General features: G+C 33.5%; 1 protein-coding gene and 3 long non-coding RNA genes across 26 annotated transcripts in view; 2 read left to right on the top strand and 2 right to left on the bottom strand.

Moving 5' to 3' along the window:
* The window catches only part of dlg1 (MAGUK family member discs large 1), a 516,408-nt gene that overhangs the window by 121,182 nt on the left and 373,014 nt on the right, over positions 1-22,212 (bottom strand). For all 23 annotated transcript variants that reach the window (XM_086911654.1, XM_086911656.1, XM_086911657.1 and 20 more), the window contains one exon: positions 12,307-12,342. In XM_086911654.1, coding sequence (XP_086767780.1) covers positions 12,307-12,342 — 36 coding nt within the window. The remainder of the gene's footprint in view (positions 1-12,306; positions 12,343-22,212) is intronic.
* On the top strand, positions 1,174-3,648 carry LOC147657053 (uncharacterized). Its single transcript, XR_015293182.1, has 3 exons — positions 1,174-1,427; positions 1,662-2,734; positions 3,289-3,648. It is a non-coding gene; the product is annotated as an uncharacterized LOC147657053 (long non-coding RNA).
* LOC147657052 (uncharacterized) lies at positions 3,164-3,935 on the bottom strand. Its single transcript, XR_015293178.1, has 3 exons — positions 3,747-3,935; positions 3,455-3,660; positions 3,164-3,396 (listed from the first exon to the last, which is right to left on the bottom strand). It is a non-coding gene; the product is annotated as an uncharacterized LOC147657052 (long non-coding RNA).
* Positions 3,866-22,212, top strand: part of LOC105736819 (uncharacterized) — a 98,427-nt gene continuing 80,080 nt past the window's right edge. Inside the window, exons 1-3 of the long non-coding RNA XR_004225823.2 lie at positions 3,866-4,032; positions 4,563-4,872; positions 4,987-5,077. This is a non-coding gene — a long non-coding RNA (uncharacterized LOC105736819). The remainder of the gene's footprint in view (positions 4,033-4,562; positions 4,873-4,986; positions 5,078-22,212) is intronic.

Genomic DNA, 22,212 nt, shown 5'->3' with positions numbered 1-22,212 from the left:
AAAGGATGAGTTTGAACGCGAATGTCAATATGTACACGACAGTTTTTTAACCACACAAACAAATCGCATTCTTCGTACATATAGGTAACATGGTATCCACCTCTTTTCTTTATTTATCCGCACCATCGGCTTCGCTCCGTTTTCGTTCCGTGTTCTTTTCGTATACTAGAACCGGTGGCGCGTCAGAGGTTAGAAATTACATTCGAATATAGTCGGCTCATTGTCAAACGACGGGCACCAGATATCTTCGTGTTCTTTGTACGAATTAGTTCCCGCAATAGTTTATACAGCTTTGCGTGACACGATTATACGGCTGTGCTACAATGCCGATTAAAATCAGCGATGCACCGGTTGGGAGGTTAGGTTGCCACAGACGCCTCCTCCACCTCTCGGCCGCTTTCTCTCTCGCTCTTCGATTACAATTGCTCTCACAGAAGAAACGGCGTCGTAGCAAACAAATCTTTTTCCCGCCACGTGATATGCACTCAACACCCACAATATCTATCGAACACAACCGGATAAAGATGGAACGACCGACCGAAAATAATACGAGCGTGCACGCAAAGAAGTGAAACGTCAAGAGCTCTCGTACGCTTTACCGAGCTGGCCGTGGACGGGCCTCTTTGCCTGCTGACGTCATCGCTCGGCCGCCGGCATGAACTTCGCAGCACGCACGGAGAGTGCCGAGCCGAACATCACCGGATCTGCACGAACCTGCACGATCGTCCTCACGAGAATTGTGCTGGGCGTTATCCAAATAAACTTTTATTTCAATTATTGTTTAACTTACATAAAATAGTCTTCTTTCATAATCGGAATTTATTTTACTAACGTATATTTTAAATTTATAAATATAATATAAAAACTCGTTAGGCGCAATAACAAAAATTTAATTATAAAATTCTGTTATCGTTGATTTTTAATTATCTTTAATGGAAATTTGAAGCAGGTATTTCATTTTAATAAAATAATATTTTTTTATATTATTTACATATTATTTAAATATTAATAATCTGATTTAATTAAATAAAGCAATAACTATTTTTCTAAACGATATATTATCAGGAACAAGATTTGGAATTAATAAATTTATATATTAACAATTTTTTTATTATAAATTTTTATTAACAATGTACAAGTTGTTATTTTTATATAAATTGATGTCTCGTAATTTTTTATTCACTATTTTGAACAAAAACTTTGGCCAATTGGTACACGAAAGTACTCGCATTCTCTACCGCGTGCCTCTCATTCTCCCTCTCATTTCCTCTTATATCTCGCTTCCTCTCGAACAGAACATACTAACCATATAAAAGACGTTCGTTTCTTCGTCGATGCCGCACTATGTCAGACCGAACGCGCGAGGTTGCGTAGCGTTTTTGAGGTTGGGGGAAGTTCAGGTAGATAATAAGAAGATACCGCTTTAGGTATGTCGTAATGATAGACAGTTTACATGAATTTCAAAAGCTATCTGTATATTATTATTATATTATTCTCTTTATATATGTTTTTCTACCAGAATAACAACAAAATATTTTCCAATTTATATAGTTATAATTTTATTAAATAATTTAATTGAATTATTATTAATTGTATTGTTATTATTATTAAATTATACATATTAAAAAATATATATTTATAATAAATTGAATCTTTTGCAGAATTATATGGATTTGTAAAATCTAAAAATTTCAAACCGTCAACATATTGTAAAGTGACAGAGAAACTACTATCTCGTTTCGGAAACAGAAGAATGTAATTACATTTATGTTCGTGGAAATATTCCTTTCTCTTTTAACAAGGCTTGTAATTGGTGAAAATTCCTGTTATCGCTTCTATTGCGATAGATTCAGTGTAATTTAAATGCAATTTTTTGTTGTCAAGAATCAATGAATTATTCTTTAAGGTTATGTAACACTATTGATTACTAATCTTTTTAGTTCAATCTTAAAAAAAACTTAATTCTTTGTTTTAGTTTGCACACATATAGGAAAGAATTCCCTTCTAATAAAAATTATTGCACAGAATTGTTTTAAATCTTTTTGAGCAAGGAAAGCCAAATGCAGCAACTGTATTCTGACTATAGAAGAAACTAATTCTCTCTTTCTATAAATCATTATTTTCAAAATCAATGACCTAGTTATTCTTGTAGAAGGTATAAGTATTGCAATTTTAATTCATTCTTGTTTTCTATTTCAGAAAAGTGGTTGTAGAAAAGAAAAAAGCAGAAACCTTTTGATTTTTTAGCTAGTCACTAAAACTCTTTCTAATTGTTCTGAAAAAATAAATAGCCTTAGAAACCGAAAGCGGTCAGGATATTCATATCTGACCGTGCTTTTCTCTTGAACGCTCCGAGCTATATGACCTGGAAACTTTAACGAAACCTTTAGAATTTCCGGGGAGGCAATTTCACCGATGGTATATCTCGCGTGCTACTGTATGCAACTGTGCCACCGACACGCGGAGTACGTCGCAGAACAATGGCAACGCTTAATGCCGTCTGACTGGTTGTAATTTGCATTTCTCTAGTTGGCATCTCTCTGCCTCTGCGAATAGGCCCTGCCGAAATCGCATCGATGCATCGAAGTCCGCTTAATGTTTCCGTAATGCTCCGCTGTGCATTCCTTTGAACCGATTTCCAACCAAATTTGCCTATATCCGAACTAGAAATTGCACGAATACTGAAACTTATGTTCTGAAAGCTGGCTAATCTGATATAAATTGGTTAAATATGGTAGATATATTCACTATTTTCTTTTTAAATAATTTAAAAATATTATAAATTATAATTAATAATATAAATTACAATATATAAATTAATATAAATTATATATAAATTATATATAATTATATATAATTATATATAAATTACATATAAATAATATAAATTACAATTACAAAAACATTATTACATATATATATATATATATATATAAAAATAGTATAGAAATTCTTTGTATGTTAACTCTTATATGTTTTGGTATTTTCAATTTAATACGAAGAAGAATTTTTATTCTATATTATATCATATAAAATGTTATATAAAATGTTTTAATAAAAGTTATAAATCAAAAATTAATATCATAAAATTATGAACTTTATTTTAGATAATATATTAATTATTATATATATTATTATAATAAATTGTTAAATTAACAATAAAAATCTTTTATTATGTTTTATTTTTTTTAATTTAATTAATTTTTATGTAAAATTAAAAATATGTATTGTAACAATAGTTTAATTTTCGCGCGTTAAAATAATTAAATAAGAAACTGTGTGTTCCAGCCAATTAGAAGCAGTCTAATTGAACCTGTGGCGCTTGGTGTCATTCTTCCGCCGAAAATCATTGTGAAAGGACGTGTTATCGTATCGGCTTGAGCAGCATCATTTCAACTACGCAGTAAGTAATTTTATTGCTATTCTATTATTCAATTTATAAATTATTACTTACTTCATTTATTTAATATTTTATTAAACGTTATGATAACAAAATTAATTAGTCCTTCAAATCCTTTTCTTGTGCTTTATTCTTTTGAGGTTATTGGTAGCGTCCATTGTTAAATCTTTCTATAAAGATTTCAATTATTTTTTTCTTTTAATACAATTTTAATTTTATACATTTGTTTTACGATTTTGATTTGTATTTGTGTAGTAAATCTAAAAAAATAATCGTTTAATAAGTCTTTTTATTCATATGGAAATAAATTATATCGTAATATTTAATTTTATACGTATTCTTATACATATGTTTTTCTCGAATGTATTTATCTCTATGTTCAACTTATATATTATTTCTTTATTTGTTTTGATTTTGGAGCTCAAGGCTTCGAGGGTAAAAACATTCCTTATAAAACTTTCCCAGAAAATTGATGATCGCGTTTGTGCTACGCTCGACACGTTCGATTTGTTATGATTGTCGAACTATCGACCTCCCCTCCCTACTTTATAATTCGATAATCGAAATTGCGGCGTGGAATGTCATTGTACTCTCGATACTCGTGGCGTTCAGACGTGTTATTTTTCTTTGAGGTATGTGATTTATCTTTGTAATATTTAATTTGTTTTATAATTATTTCATATTATTTTATTATTTTTATATTAATATTCTATTAATACTTCTTTTTTTATTTTTTTTATAATTGGAAATCCTTTGATAGTTATATTATTTTTTCTTTTCTTTATTGATATATTTGAAGGTTAGAGTTATAGATATATCGTATTTTAAGTTTTAAAAGTAGAATTTAAGTTTAACTATTATATAATAAAATTAATAACATATATATATATATATATATATATATATATAATTTTCTACATTTATTTGAAAATCTTGATTTTTTTTGTGATTTAATAGTCGATTACTAATATAATGAAATGGAATAGAAAAGCGGGAAAAATTTCAATATGGACGTCATAAAGATTAATGATTTGCATAAAATTTTGAGGTTTTTTTTATATTTCAAATTTTTTCAATAATTATTATGTTTTTAACTAAAAATACTATTTAATATTTATATATATATATACATATAATATTAATATTATTTTTTTTGTTAAAGGTATTGATGATATTTGAAGATTTCTTCTGAGTATTAGTTTAAAAAAATATTTGTGACCGCGCGCAATGCGGTTAATAGAGTCAGTGTTTACTTCGTAATAGTATTTTTAATTCTTTAGAATACAATTGTTAATTTAATTTAATAAAATAGATATTCGCGAAATTAGAATCAGTGTTTGTTCACCGATAACTAAACGTTAATATTCTTTTATTTATTTTTTTATTTTTTAAATATTCGTTTCGCGTGCATTAGAATTAGTGTATTAAGAGAATAAAGTGATCATCATTATCATCAGCATTATATCAAAAAGGTAATTATCTTAACATATTTTTCATTAATTTAAAATTTCATTTTTATTTAATTTTTTAAAATAATCATTATATATTCTGTGTTTTAAATTATAATGTTTGATTTTTTGTTACAGTTCTACTTTCTCTTATTTGATGACGACTCCAAGATAATTTCTTATGAGTTATGACAACAATGATGGCAATGCAGATTTTTTGCATCTATTGGTGAGTCGCATGCATTTTATTTCCTCTGGTCACTCAATCATGTCGTAGGATGAAAGATCCGAATCGACACGAGTGATTGGTTGTATTACGTAGAATTTTATACGAGCACAGTGACCATGGGTATTTATTATACTCATGAATAATAACATTTCTTTTTCTTGTGTTTTATTTATTAATAGGATAGGGTCTTCTTGTACATCGCGTTGTAATTAATTTATTATTAAAATCAATACAAATATTTATATATGGATGTATAAAAATAATAATATAATATAAAATATAATATAGATCTTTCAATAAATAATAAAATAAAAATGATTTCATTACAACGGAAATTTAATTTATTTATAGTGTAATCTAATTTATACAATCTATTTCATATATTAAAATTTAATTTATTTCGTAAGATTTATTCAATTTCATGTGCAAGAAGACGCTTCGCGACAGGTAGATTTCGGAATTAAAGCAACAAATTTGAATAGTTTCATAACTTAGAAAATATGTTTTGATAAAGAAATCGCCTGAGGGTTTTTTTATTTATTTTATATTTAACTTAAAGTTAATTACTTTTATTACAATTTCTTCTTCTTTAATTTCTTAACATTAATATTTTAGTAATTTATTAAAGTAGAATCATTAAAATTTGAGATAAAATCATAATACAAAAAGTGGAAAAATATTAGTCCGTTAGACACAAAATAATAATATTTTTTTTAGCTCAGGATTTTCAGATTTAATCCTTTCCGTATCTATTGCCAGGATCTCATTCACGTGCCCAGGTGTTACTTGGGTGAGAGAAATGCAATGGATACGATGACAATACATTATAAGTTTATAACAATATTTCAGCGACTGACGATGCGTTAGTGTATCGTGCACGACGTATTTTCCACGTTGTGTATGTGTGCGATTAGGCCGTGGAATTGCGTCGTTCTCATTAATTCTCGCTTATAATTTCATCGTTATTAAGTAACGCGGATTAATTCTATGAATAAAATTATAAAACAAAAGTTTTATTCCAATAAAATTATTTCTTTAGAAAATATATATATTCTTTTGCAATTTAAATTAAGATGCATAGTTTTATCACATTTTACGCAATGGTCGCTAGCCATCGTCAGTCGATTTCAGGAAAATGGTACGTAAAGTTAGAGTGTGAATGTAGTGTGTGCCAAGCTCGGGTGTCGGAGGCGTCCCGGGACGTTTTCCCTAGTGTAGGCATTTTGCGCCCGAGTATTATGCGTGAGAATCGTGGAATGAATGTGTTGGTGTGCCTGTTTTGTCATATTTTTTAAATATAGAGGTTAGGTAGGATAGGTAGTATATTTCTGGTGCGTCTGTTAATTATAAGTAGGTAGGGCCGGGCAGGTTGTCACAGTCTCCGATCGGGTAGGCGCGTTCTCGCGTGGCAATCTGTTTCAGGAAATCAAATTTGAAAAATCGAGAGCAAAACTGAGACGAATGGAGAATATCATATCGTTTCTGGTTTTTCCCATCGATTGATCGAATTCCGTGGTCGCGATCGTGAATTAATTCGAAACGAACGTTGCGCTCGAGATTTTGCGCGTGTACGGACAATTATCGTTGCGATCGTTGGTCGTCCACGTGCGATTAGTTTTCGCGATTTGGTCATTTTTCTTTCCTTTTTTTTTTTCTGTTTCGATTAGTGAATCTCGAGCCTAGATTTAAGTTTCAGCGGGCATTGCGCCCGAAGGAGGAAGACCGAAGAGGCCCGACAAACTGTCACGAAGAGGGCTGCAGCGAATGGCTTCTCATCTTTTGGATTTTGTTTAAGTTCAAAGAATGGGAAGTCATTGTTATTATTTTGTCACTGTGCTCGTTTTAGTATCACGTAGTAAATGTTGTGTATTGTCCGGCCGATGCATGCGGGCCCATCATCCAGATCCAGTCCATCGTGGGCAAATCGCGGTTTTGTATTAGTGTTGCGATAAATTAATTAACGGGTTGAATTAGAGTTGCGAAAAATTACTTACGGATTAATCTTACATTGAAGCGATAATCGCGTTTGTATCGCGTAATCATAAAATATCGCAATTTTCTAAATATTTTGAATTAGATTTAATTTCTTATATAGTTTCTTTATATTTATGTTTAAATTGCAAAATCATCAGTTTTTAATTTATTTCCTAGTGTTTCGTTTCATAATATCGGGATATTTATTACTTTTCATTCGTAGAATAATAAAATTAAATTGTTATTAGATTCATTTTAAAATTAGTGTTGCGATATTATTTCTTCGCGATTGTTTTAATTAACGTTGCGTTTATAATAATGCCCAAAATTCTTCCACTGATATGGTGGAAATTGTTCCTGTTCCTGAATCATCTTGCAGCAAGAAAAGTTGCACAATGATGATTTGACGACGACAGCAGCCTTTGATATGGTTGCACCGACTACGGTTTTTCGCTATTAGTGTTGCGTATATTGAAATATGAGTGCATAAATTAGTATTTATTAGTGTTTCGTAAATTATTAAAACGCTTTACTGAGATACTCGGGAATCATTTATTTATTTTTGATTTTTTTTTTATTGAGAATTGCATTGCAAATAAAATAAAGCACTCTTCACGGTTTCTTTTGTAAACTTAGCATATTAGCGTTGCGAAAGAGAAAATATATTATTCCACTCACGGTTTGTTCGGTTTGTTCGAGTGGATAATTATTATAATATTTTGGTAGTCCTTCTGACTATCTTTTCTCTTTTTTTTTTTTTTTTTTTTTTTTCAGCATCCAGAACCATCTCACAGAACATGGATCACTGAAGATAATGCTAAAAAATATAATTACTTATCACTAATTCGTTTGTTATTCAAAATTATTAGAATGAAATATCTTTGATAGATTTAGATTTTTATATAATGGGTAGGAAAATGTAAAAATAATGGGTAAAAATTTAGTTTTTTATGTAGATGGGATTTATAAACGATGTATTTATTTTTTACGTGGAAATCTTTAACTTTCTGATAGATAGGATTTATCCACGAATTATTTAATTCTTATATCATAAATATTTATTAGGGTGTCAGTGTATTAAACTGTTCGGCTCGATCATTCAATAATTTGTTTTATTCTGAAATTCTCTCGCGATTGTTTTTGCAATCTTATTAGATATTCTTCAATATTTTTTATAAAAATTTCGTTCGAAATCGATGTTTCACAGCATGTGATATAAAATTCCACAAGATATCACTATAGATATCTCCTCTGTTTCTCGCTTGTTTCTCGCACGATATAATTAATTTAATTCAATTAAGGAAGAAATTCAGACAATAAGTGACACCTATGTACTTATTGTCTGAATTATACTAACCATACTTAATAAACTCTGCCGATAAACTATTTAATGTAATCTGTCGCACAGTATTTTTTGCAAAGATACAAAATAATAACTGTCGATAAATTAAATATAACATCCACGTAAAATACGTAAAATATCTACATAATTCTTCGACGAAATTCATCTTATATATTCGGCTTGCAAAGCTTTCTTAATTAACGATTTTAAAGAAGATATTAACGATTATCAAAAAATTATATTCGTGTGACGATGAGAGGGCGGAAAGATGAAGGGGATATGTGGGGGAAAAAAAAAAAACAATATCAATGAGAAACAATTGATCTCGTAGTTTATTGCATCGAACACAGGAAAATGCCGAAGAGGACGCTTAATTAAAAGTGCGTGTCGGGGTACCAAACCTCGTGAGCTCCATTTCTTTCTCGCATTTTTCAGAATTTGTTTGTCCGCGGTTGATTCTCAGCAGTCTCCGCCTCTCGTATGACCCTAATAATGAGAGAGAGAGAAAAAAACACACAGGAGAGAGAGAGAGAGAGAGAGAGAGAGAGAAGGATAGGAAGTTAGCTGCCGAACACCCTAGGCTAATCTCTCACAACTGAAGTGGCTCATTTGCGGCGAGACTCGCAATGCTCATCGAGGAATAAAAAAGAGACCGAAGAAAAAAAGGATAAGTAGCGAGAGAGAAAGAGAAAGAGAGACAAAGCTGGGTAGGATTATAAGTTAGGATAATTGGCAGCAAGCCCTTTTTCCCCGTGTTAGTAGTCACCACGAGATGTATATAGCATGAGAGAAGAGAAATTTTGAAGCCGTTTAATAGGAAGTCTTAAAGTCAGGAGCCTGATGTTCGAATAATAAACGGGATTTTATACATAAAAGATGGTGCGTGAAGCCATTCTAATTCCAAAAATCGATCCCAACGAAATCTCTTGGATTTATTTTATTTAAAAAGTGTGTACAATACATTGATTTGTTTAATATTCCCTCGTTAAACGAAGATCATTGTGGAATATAAAGTGAGTTTAAATATTGGAACAAAGTGAAATGAATTCTTTTCACGTCTGAATTTTAAATTTTTAACGCCGAAGAAAAAAGTTTCTAACGATTTCTAAACATATTTTATTATTCATTAGAAACGTTTAATTTCAGGGAATACATATTTATAACGTGTTATTAATCGAAATGGAATCAGTGATTTAATCGAAGAAGACAATATGAGTGAGTTTGTTACGGATATCTATGATCGATTAATATCTAAAATTAACGAGAGATTCAATACAATCGCAAAGAGAGAAAAAGATATAAAAATTGTTGAATACATCATTCAGTGCATTCCCTATGAAAGCGATTTCATCTGGATTCGACATAGCAATTTGGCCAACATCAGCACGCGAGAATTCCCATGGGAACTCACGTCCGCGGATCGTGATGGGATTTCGTTCGACGTGTACTTTAGCGGCGGGAAATCTTCGATCAATCCCCTTTTCCACGGGGAAAAAATTATCGGGGAAATTCACATAATGATGCTGCATATTTTGTTATTTAATAGATAAAAAGATTCGCGTAATTTACAAAAAAAAAAAAAAAAAATAGAGATATGAAATGAACGAATTGGTGATAGTCGATAATATTCGAAATTTTACGTTGAAAGAGAGTTAGAGAAGAGAAATCAAATCCGTCCGGAGGATTTAAGTTAAGAGAGTTTTCACGATGCAAAGAAGTATCTCGACACAAAATTGTGTGTCGTGAACAAGGGAAGATGGAGGAGTGATTTGCTTTGTATCGTTACAAAGAGAATAAAGCCGGAAGAGGGAGGGTGTATAGAGGAGGGTGACATATCGTAGATATTCGAAACAAGAAGATGAAACGGATCCCTCTCTTGGGAGGGGACACTATCGAAGAATATGGTACGGTATAGTTCGTTGTAGTGTCTGCGGCAAGAATCATTGACCAGAACTTGATTCTTCGAGATGCTCTTGAACGATATGAAGATGTCGAATATTGGAATCTGGAGGGCATCTCAGTGATACAATACAAATTTTTATTGGAAACTTCAAATCCTTTCATAAAGTTCAGGAAAATAATTCTTGTTTGCAAGAAATAAAAAAGATAGAAGTTCCATAAAGTCTTTGATAAAAGTGAATCACAATAATACTTTCATCCGAATAATGGAACAGAGACTTTTCTCTTATGGATGAATTATTTTCCTCTAGGATTTTGAGGAGAATATAATACTCTTATTTCCAACAAGATTACAAGAAAATTAGAAATTCTACATTTTTGTCAAATTTTTTTAATATACAAAGAAATATGAAATCTTGCGAATAAATTTTAAATTAAATTTTATTTCCACTTTTGTGATAAAAAATAACGATAAGAAGTAATAATTACACAATTCGAGCAATATAATTTTCAATCAATTGAACGGTCTGGCGTACAATGGAGTTTCCACTGTTATTTAAAACTCGAATAACTCGAATGAATAAGTTCGACAAATAGAAATGACGAAAATCGATTAAATCGATTACACTCGGATGTTGAAACACGATAGTTTAGCCCGATCTTCTTACCAAGATAAATCCCGGAGAGGAGAATTACGAAAATAGTCGAACTGCTTAACAAAGAGTTCCTCTTCCACAGAAGTCTGTATCAAGGTTTAACGAATCTTTTTAAATTCACGTCGCGCGTCCCCTCGGTTTCGCAGTTTTCCTCAGTTTCTTTCCACTCGCTACCTTCACCCACACCCATCATCGTTCCTCCGCTATGGTAGTCCAAGTTCGTATCACCGCATCAACGAGGGGCGTAGCCTTTAGGCGAGAGTAAACCCGATTAGACGGTACACTAAATCTCATTCAACCGGCCTTCATTGTTAAGTGCTTCTACCGTCTTTCGTCGTTCCTCGTAAAAAGCATAGCCAAGGGACGTCTCGCGGAGGAATTTTTTTATATCAATTTGATTGAATGTCAATTTAATTAATATTTATCATTAAGAATCGTTAACATGTTTGTTTACCTGATGCTTTAAATTCTTTGGAGAATCGAATAGCAAGATGATATCGGTTTTGAAGAATTATTATAACAATCGTCGAGCTGCGGTACGAGTACGTTTGAATTTCAGAAATTGTTACGCATGACTTTCCCGTCGAACAAATAAGAAATTTTATTCTAAATTTTTTTATGATGCTTAGGAAGGTATTATTCGAGATTGGTAAATATTTTCACGGCGGCATTGACGAATCGCCAGTATTTAAAATTAAGAGGAACGTTGCACCTCTGATGCAACCGGTCGTTGCAACCGCTGCATCATTAAACCACAACGCTCTCAATAACGAAGAGATAAACTGCAGCTCGTAACCATGTAACCAGATGGTAAGAATTCGAGTCGTATGTATCACTGTCATGCAAATTGCTTTCTCCCCGCATATTCTCTATCATCACGTTCCTGCCGTTTCTATGCAACCCTTGCAAATACTATTGGAAACTGCACGTGATATATGCGCGACGAGATTTCCTCGATCGAAAAATGTATTCTTTAGAATCGTTTAGATTCATTTCTCGTGCATCAAAATATAAGAAACGATGTTTGGAGATAAATAATAAATTGTGTGCAATCTTCTTTGGTCGAATAATATTAGTCTCTAATTTTTGTCAAAGCATGCATGAAATATATACACTGCAAACCTCTCCAGTCATTTATTAACGATAAATCAAAGTTCGATAATACTTTTGGTTGAAAAAAAAAAAAAAATTGAGATGAATCAGAAAATCGGTGTTAAAAGATGTGTTGCTAATACAAACGTGTTTAATTAAGATGCACAGAAAAGAAGGAAGAGAGAGAGAGAAAAAAAGAAAAAGGCAGCATGCTTAGAGCGAAAGCAAAGCAGTGTTGATTCTCGTGAGTTGTAATGGATGCTCACCTGGTCTCCGTCGTGTCCTTGCCAGCTGTCGTGACTCTGCAACAAAAGGAACGATATATGAATTGCAAATACACGAGAGGATATTATAAAAAGAAGTATATCGAAGAATTTCGTGCAACTCTTTATAATCTCGTTTGTATCTCTTTTTAGAGGGGAAAAAAAAAAAAGATGAAGGAAAAGAAACGAGTTCGAGAATTGCAATATCGGTTAATATTTCAGCGGGCAACATGCACGTATCTGCCAAATTTCGCAGTGTGTTCATGCCAAATGTTCTGAAACGTATTTTATTTGCGGTGGGACAAAGGGTTGGGGGGATAGAATCCACCTGTGAACCGACCACATCGTCATCCAATTTTCCACTCCACTATCTCGTCTCTACAGCGTAGAGATTTATACCCTGGAATTTGGTCTATGATCATTCCCGTGATTGCGTCTACGAAAATAAAATAAAATAAAATAAAAAAAAAAAAAAAAATCTAGGGAAACGAGTCGATGAAACAAATGTTAGTAAATTTTAATAAAATCTTCGATACCTTATTAAAAAATATATTTTTCAAGGGAAGAAATAAATTTGAATTGGGATACTTTTTATTTACGAACTCCATAAAACCATGATTTGGTTGGCCAGTTTATTAAATAAATTATTACGAATAAGGAAAATGATAAGAGATAACGAGAGAATCAACGTGACGGTATCAATGTTTAGATCAAACAAGGGATATCGGTACACTCTTCACGAATTCGTAACGTCATAAATATTTTTCTGCGAATAAATCGGACGATAAATATTAGCACGTAAATGGGGCTACTAATTCGGGAAATTTAACGAGAGAAATTAATGTCAGGAAGATTCATTTCATCGTTAAAAATAAGCTTTATTACGTGTTATCCGAATTATCCGCGTCATACGTATAAATGGGCGAAATCCCTTTTTTCTCTCTCGGAATAAACGATGTAATTTTAACCGGAAACTCGTAATTCTGTTACAGTTCATTAAATCGTTGTAAATAATATCGCGGACTCTATGGGCAGCTATTTTATCGGACGTGGAGGTCAACCAATGCCGGAAGTATAGGCGGTGGTCGGCGGGTTAATGTTCAACCGCCTTGTTAAGATTTATGGTGGCAATATAGGCGTCATGGAACACGTTTCGCGCCCCTCTGTTGGAAATTGATCCAAACGCACCGCCACTCGTTATGACACCGCTATTATTCGATATGCGTCGAGAATTCCAACGTTTTCACTCATATATATGTATATATATATATATATATATATTGCCACCCTAACTTTTCGCGAGATTTAAAGTTATAGTCGGGTTATCAGGGTGATAATTTACGGTGTCAGATGTAAGAAATATGGCGATAAATTAGATAAATTACGCGGAATAAGTGGCAAGAGGAATGGAGGGAATATGGGCTTACGTAGGAACTTCCAATATCCCGAGAAACTGAGAAGATGGTTGAAGGTTTGTGAGGGGTCTCCCACACCTCAAGGACAATCACGATCCTCAAAATTTGGAAACTTCTGAACACTTTAGAATCCAGAGTAGATAAAATATTCAACGGTTTCGAGATTCTCAAGAGAGAAGAGTTTCCATGAGATTTAGGATTGTAATCATGTATACGAACATATATAGTTGAATTACATGAATCAGGATGGATATCGAATTATGGTCGTGTCTCTAACGAATGAATATAAACTCATTTCCTATTGATTTTCATTGAATTCTTTATCAAACCACAGGAAAAATAAGAATTGTCTGATTTGACTTGTTATATTTTTATTTCGTATTTCGTATCAGACAAACAAGGCTACTAAATTTTTCTCCTCTAGATTTGCATTAAGCAGATAAGAACAGAGAAGTTCGGCAAGGCGTGTATGCCTTCGATAACATATCAACGTTCTAACGTACAAGGCGATGTAATGAACGCGATACAGATACGACGAGGAAATTATTCCCACGATGAGGGTTGCTACCTCTCAACCAGTTAGTATCAAAATCCCATTACGAGACGGAAGCTATGCCTCGAGCAAATTCGATGGTTCAGTCGGATAATATCGATATCAATTTCACCGGTTGCCGAGGAAAAATAGAGTTGTACGTTATATAAACTTGTCCACGTCTTCTTAGAACGTGTTGGAAAATGTTCCATCCGATCGAAACATGTTGGATGGATAAAGATTCGCTGTGAACGTTGATAAAACTTGTTGTTGTTATTTTCTATCGAGATTTACATTTATTTTGATGCTCCTACTTTGATTTCTCCTTTGCAATAATATTTATCCTTCTCTTTTAACTATCAAGTACAATCGCAAAAGTGATGAAGACAGAGGGAGAAAAGAAGGAAATTATTACCGTTCTGGCGATCGTTGACAATAAAAAATTTAATCGTTTAAACGGGGATAAATATTGCGTAAACTGGAATAAAAGGTTGGAATACTTGAGCCGTGGATGAAACGAAGGAGGATGATATTGTTGTTTGCAACAATCGCAGAAGTTGCGGGAAAGCGATGTTTAATGAAAAACATTGGTTTTTACATTTTATTACTTTTATCTTATTATCTTCTTATATCTTATACCGTTGTAAAATTGATATTTGCATTTCTCGTTCGTACCAGATTGAAATAATACAAATTATTCAACGATACGGAATATTTAATTAAAAAGATTAATTAAAATAATTAATCTAACGACTGATAACATTAATCAGCGACGAGAAGGTAAGTGGATATTAATTGGACCTCGGTGGGATACATTTTTAACCATTGTACTTTTTAGCAGATGGGTTTACAAAGGCAATCCTCTTCGCCGAGACTTAATTGCAAAGTTTCTAACTGAGAAAATTGGTACATTCGTAACTTTCGACAGCCATGGGGGGATGATACCTAAACTAACAACGCCCCCAACTTTTCTCGTTTGTGATCAACTTTATCCACCGAGTACCTTGGTTTAATTGCAAAGATCTTATTTACATTACGCTCCATCCTTGTCCTTGGCCACCGCCTAATTTCATCGACTTCCGGTGAATTTATTCCAATTAAATCTACTCGATCGTTCTCATTAATATCACGGATGATAAACTCTTCGATTTGATTGATGCATAAAGTTATAAAAATTCTTCGATAATAGAAAGAAAAAAAAAAAAGAAGATAAACGTGGATCCCGTTTTTTCATCATCGAAAGAACGACTTCCTGCTCTCCTTTATGGAACGTATAAACGGTTTCGAGAGGAAGCAGTGTCTCATAGTTGGAAGATATAAAAAGGAAAAAAAAAAAAAGCATTTATCTCGTAACGACTTCCCTTTCTGCATTTTATCGGCACTCTTCTACCTTTACGTCGTTCGATTTTTAAACTTGTGAACTTGCATATATGCTCCCTCGTCGATTTTTCGATATATTATTCTACGATACAAATTAAAGATCGAAGATCGTCAATAATTGTTCAATACGTCAAAAAAAAGAAAAAAAATAAAAAAGAACAGGATCTTCTCGCAAACAAGACGAAACCAAAAGGCGTATAAAAGATAATTTCTAATGGGAAAATTACATTACGCAGAGAGTCGTTTTCCCTTGGCGAAAAAACGGTCGAGATTTATTGGTAATAAAAGGAGCGATGACTATGCTCGGAGGACACGATACGGATCGCCGGGGAAAGAGAAATTCACTAAGGGTTGAGAGAGGATACGCGTCTCTCCCTAAAATAGCTAAAACTTACGACGTACAACGTCCGCTAACTTCTCTTAAGATCGCAATTTAACGGGTAAGGGAATTAGACGAAGTACTAGAAGTCACTGGAAAAATGGAGCGTTAGAACAAGTCAATGGATTCTTCGATAATGTTTCTAATCATTATTCATATCACCGTTCATCTGAAAAAAAAAAAAACAACTATCGAACCATTATCTTGAAATATGTGAAAACATTGTGTAGATAACAATGAGTTTCATCTTGAATTATACATAGTAAAAAAAAATCAAGAAACGATATTACGAGGAATATTAACCAATCCAACCAATTGTACCCAATTCTTATATTCACCGAATGGCTACAAAATTTCTGGAGAAAAATTCATCTCGTAAAAAAATGAATTTCTGCTTGCGTGAGTTGGGTAACTGCTTCTCTTTCTTGTTACGATGATGGTATTACAGACGTAACGAGAACCTGGCAAGAAAAGCATTGCAAGGGGGAAACGAGAGATTCGCAAGGCCTCGTAAATTCAGTTTTACAAGGATCTTAAGAAAGGGTTTCTTGCGTGATCCAAAATGGCTGACCCACGGCATGACGGCCGCTTAATTATGAAACACGCGGTATAATAATTAATCGAAGTGGGAACCGAAGTAGCTCGCGGCAAACATGAAATTATTGGCGGGACCGATACTCTCTCCCCTTCCCCTGGAAAATTATTAACGACCCCTATCTCGTTTCGACCACCCCTCCCCTCTTGTCATTCCACGTCTTAATTATATAAGTCGTCTCTGCGGAAGTTCCGCCGTTGAACAACTTGGTTTGAAACGCTTATAGACGCTTATAATTGGAACGCGTGAGAGTGATCGACTTTATCGATCTATTATGCAACGAACTTCGGCTCGAGTTTGCCTGATAATTATGTGGGACGCTTTTATCAAAGGTACCGCTTTGTAAAATTATTACTTGGTCGGACGAGAGAGAGCCCAAAGAAACGCGTTTCGCTTTTCAACATCGGTTCACTGGAACAGAAGAATGTACGAAGAGCGTATAACGAAGAATGATCCAATTTTTTCTTTTTCTTTCTTTTTATTCGTCTTTTTTTTTTTTAAGGAAGGAAAGAGACACTCGCGAAAATGTTGATTGATCATTTTAGTAGACTATTTTTTTTCCCTTTTGAATTTTAAAGATTTAAAAATAGGGAATGAAGATCTTTTTTATTTTAATTTTTTAAAATCGAAGAATATCTATTCGTAGAAAGCACTCTATTTCGTTCAAAGAAAAAAATTTCGAAGGATGATTTTGAATATTTATCTTGAACGTAAGAAAATAGCGATCGTAAAGTGTTGTATTACGCCTAACCAATCAATGCGATTAGTCTCGAAGCGAGAAAAAAAGAAGAAAAGAAGTAATATTTTTTTATTGGTCGATCGGTATTCTATAAAAGATCGAATCGAAGAAACAATCAATGGAACTTTTTCACGTGTACAGTAGCCTTCCAGGTTTCGCGATTCGTTTCGCACGAAAGATCCATTATCCGAATAGTCGAACATTGGTTCAGAATTATATCCGGTCCAATGAATTATACCGCCATTTCCGATTGGACGACAGGAATAATCCATTGCTGACTCGACGAAAATGAACTATTATCGTTTTTTTTTCGGATTCTTCGTGATGGATTCGCCTGATCTCCGTATAGAAATCTGTCCATTTATCGTATATCGCGTTCGATGGAAATGGAAAAAAGAAAATTGTTCCCACGAGGCGTCAAGTTTGACGCTGTTGAAGTGTTTTACGAATTATTTATTCCTGGGGAATAAATTTTTTTACGATCCTTGATAAAGGCGGCCGGTGTTCTACTACCCTCTCTGATCAAAAATGTAATAGGGATTGGAAGGGTTGTTTCTTTTTTTGGGTTTCGAAGGGGAAGCTCAGAAGGGTTGGTCGTTTCAAATAACGTATCTCACTTCACTTCGTTACCTCCATATAATTTTACCACCTTCGTACGTTTTTCCAATTTATTCGTCTCACTTTTACGCTCTTTGCGAAGAACGCAACTTTTATCCCATATCATTCAACCCTGAATATATCCAATATATTCCAAATTCGTTCGTTTTCTTCTCGTTCGAGATTGAGAAAATAGAAATTGAAAATTAAGCATTTCTTAGTTTCAATGTTAAGTAAATCCGAAATTTTGTAAATCTAAAAATTAGTTTTTGATCTAATTTTTTTTTAATTTTTAATTAGAAAACTTTAACTTTATCAAGAACTTTAATTACAAAACTTTGCTTAATTTTTTCTTTCTTTTTTTTTTTTCTCCCAAGGAGAAACACGAAGAATTTTGATTTTTGTAATCTCTCGAACTCGGATTCGGATAGTCGCGTAATAATAAGTAATATCGTTCTTTCGGTTTGCGAACAATTGAATTTTCATTTTTTTATGTATTACTTTTTATTCGTAGAGTCAAAACACAAGTTTGATTATTATTAAATAAGTCACACGAGGAAATATTATGTCAAATTAATTTTTTTCTTTGAACGATATCGCATATATTTTTTAATCGATCAATCGATTTAACGCTTTAAGTAATAAAATATTTTTTTTAAGAATTAATAAAAATTGTATATTTATATTAATATAATATAATAATATAACGATGTTTTATCGAGTTTCGAAATTACCGCTAAAAAAACAAAAATTTGTTTTAAATCGGATAACCAAATTATTTATTAGATGGAAGTGTATCGTTGCAATTTCAAAGTTCATTGATGTAAAAGCAGAATATTAAAAGAAAAAAAAAAAAAAAAAAAAAAGAAAAATCGAGAATAGAGAGAAATTGGTGTTCGGCGAAAATTATTCGATAAAAATTATAACGGTCGAATATTAAACGCACAACAAGTCATCGCTATATATCTCGATAATTCATATTTGTTAAACAAAATGGACGAAATCCTACTAAACTCGGTCCAATAAATTGCGCCGCTAATTTTGCTTCTGATTAAAACTCTTCCGTTTCAATTCCTGTTACGTTCACTGCGATTGAAAAGTGATACGCATAATTCATTTCTCTTCGAATAAAAACATAAAGTGAACATTAATTTTAATTTTTCATCGTGCGCAAAATTCTGTGGCGATTACCTCAATATTGTTCCAACTCCTTTCTCGGTTCACCAATAAAGATATCGACTTCATTTTTTCTCTCTTTAATTCATAATAATTATCGTTTGAAATTCTATCTATCTACAATACCTTGATAGAATTTTCAAATTTTAGTTTCGATAATACACATTTTTTTATGAAAGCTCAAGATGCTCGTAAACTCTCCATCTGTTCTACGATATTTTATTTTACATGTACAAAAAAAGAGCTTTTCATTTTATATAGCGAATAAATAAATAAAATTAACCTTTCCTCCTGGAATAAAAAAGAACTGATCTCTAAATTTCTAAATGATAAACTTTTTCACCAATCCTCGTATAGGATAGGATAAAAATAAAAATGATGACTCGACCCAATCCTCTGAAAATTATTCTTGTAAGAAGAACGGAGAATGTATATCTATTCTCGCCGCCTGGAATTTATAGGAGGGATCGTGCAAAACTGTGAGGGGGAGAAAGGGAACACGTTCACGTGTTTTCAGGTTCAATAAAACGAAGGGTCCGGTGTCATCGTTGCCTCGTCACTCGCCATCGAAGCGGCGAGTATCGTCCGGGTTTCTTTACGATTATGGAGAGCCGCGGTTATGAAACGGGACGTAAAACTCTCGTTACAAGGACATCGAACCATTCCCGCTTGTAATACGTACAAGCCCTGCAACTTTCGTCACGCTCCTTGATTCCTTCCGCGTAAAGCTTGGTGAGAGGGGGCATCCCCACCTTTCATTCCTTACGACACGATCCTCTTTATCCTTTATCAATAATCTGATACGACGTGACATATTCTCGGAGACAGAGTTGTAACGAGATATTTTCTTTCTCGTCGTACGTGTCTTGGTCGCCGCGCGTGTTGTGTGTTAACTCTTTTTACGACGAATTTGCCCGACGAGGTGAGAAACGAGTAAAATTGTTAGGAAATTATTTTTTCATACGCGAGTTATGTGGCGGCGTGTATAATAAGCAATTGCTATAATTTATTGTCTATGAAAAGTTGGAAGTAATATGCGTTAAAAAATTTTAATGAAAAAGGATTCGCCATTTTTCAAATTGCATCCCCTTTGAATCTCTGTGAAATTTTATTGCGCTATTAAGATTTTTAACGTCGCATCAATTATTTGCAATGGTAATTAGATATTATAACGACGAGAAGATAATATAACTGTTTTCGCATGGATTCTTCATCTTTCCCTGTTTTCTTTTTCAGATCGTTTTTCTATCGCGAGAGAAGTTGAGAAGGATGACGCGTTTTACGGTTATGGTTTCGTATATATTTTCAAGACAGTGGGTATTTTTCCTTTTTGTTGGACGGAACAGTATGTAAGTTTTACTTTTTTTGAAACAAACATTTCGTCTCTCCATTCTCCTTTTTTTTATTTTCGACACTGCGCGCGAAAGGAACGGAAACGAAAAAGGAAAATTTAATAACATTTACACCGAATCGATTCGGGAAGATTCGCCAATTGTCGATGAGTCTAAGGTGTCGCTGATAAATCGTGGCCCTGAATCGAGGAACGATTAATTCTCCCGCAACACCGGTAAATTTGTCATCGTCAAGGGGAGCATTGAGACGCGTTAAGAAAAGCCGAGGACGAAGGAAAAGTGGACTCTCCACTCTCGAGCTTTCAACCCATCGCTCCCACGTTCTCACCACCTCTCGTGGCCGCAATTTATTGCAGTCTACATTGAAATCCATCGACAATGCAACTAAAATAACAGGAGGAGGAGGAGGAGAAAAAGAAAAAAAAGAAAGAGAAATAAATAGCCAGAGCTGCCGCGTATTGTTTCTTCGATTCGAGGGATGGTGCACGGTCGTTTTCTGAACATGAACACTGGAGAATCTATAACGGTGTCGCGGAAAGAAAAAAAGAGACGAAGAATGGAACACAATGAGAGAGACCGGGAGCTCGATATTTTGTTATCATCAATGTATTTTTTATTTGATTTATCGATATATACACGAGATTCGTCCCGAATTATTAGAGTTTCGTCGAAAATACACCGAGTCTGGATCGAGTCGACGAGGAAATTAGCCAAATTCGTTGCCAAATTCTTTTTAATCGTTGGATATCGATGATCCTGTCATTCGTGAAAATTCTCCCCGAATAAAATTAACAAAGCGTCGCCGGGAAACGATAAGAAAAAGTGTTTCGTGTTCGAACCACAGCGCGGGTCTCGACCGCGATTTAAATAATTCCAATTTAAATCCCGTCACTTCTTAATCGGCCGGCATGGAAGACATGAAATACGCTCGGTCGAGGTGAATTTTAATGTCGAAAACGTTCAAACACGTCGAGAGGACGGTTCGCTCGATTAACGAAAAAATCTGACGAAGGAATCTAATAAGATTCTGTCTTAATTATCGTGGAGGGAACGATGTTCGGGCCATAAAGCTCTCCTTTATCCCGTTAATGACGGGATGCAGACCCCCCCCCTTTTCATCCCAGATCGACCAGATTTTCCTTACATTCGTTAATTTCCATCGATGGTACAACAACGTTAACGACGGGGAAATGATATTATTAGATTGTTACGGATAAAACGAACGATGAGATCTTTGAATTTATTATAAAAAAAAAAAAAAAAAAAAATAATAACAATCGAAGTTCTTCAACGAAGGGATATCAGAATTATTATATTATATTAAAATCTTCAACATATTTGTCGCGAATATGAAATTGTGTACTCTTCTTTTTTTAAAATTCACATTTTCTGAAAATCATTTACACAACCTCCGATCGATGGATCATTTGAGGTAATCACCATGACCGACTTAATCGACTCATCAACTTCGAAAGTTTTAAACGGCTGAACCGTGTAAACGATTCCCGGAAAATACGATTTACAATTAATTGTCTTCTCTTTTTGATCTCCACTACCTCGTTAAAATCGAAAATGGTCGTGAATTTAAAACGGCCATCGTTATTATTACCATTTTATCGAGAGGAAAAATCGCCATCAGCTTGATATATTCCATCGTATACGTTTCGCTACTTCCACACCAGTTTACCGGCTCGGGCCGGACACAAAATGTTTACAATGTACACTTTGGCCGTGGAGGGGTTGG

The sequence above is a fragment of the Apis florea genome, unplaced genomic scaffold, assembly GCF_048593485.1.
Source record: "Apis florea isolate Af1SG1 unplaced genomic scaffold, ASM4859348v1 contig_3326_pilon, whole genome shotgun sequence".
In the NCBI taxonomy this organism is placed as follows: domain Eukaryota; kingdom Metazoa; phylum Arthropoda; class Insecta; order Hymenoptera; family Apidae; genus Apis; species Apis florea.
Note: the sequence above shows the minus strand (reverse complement) of the source record. Positions and strands in the feature narration are given on the sequence as shown.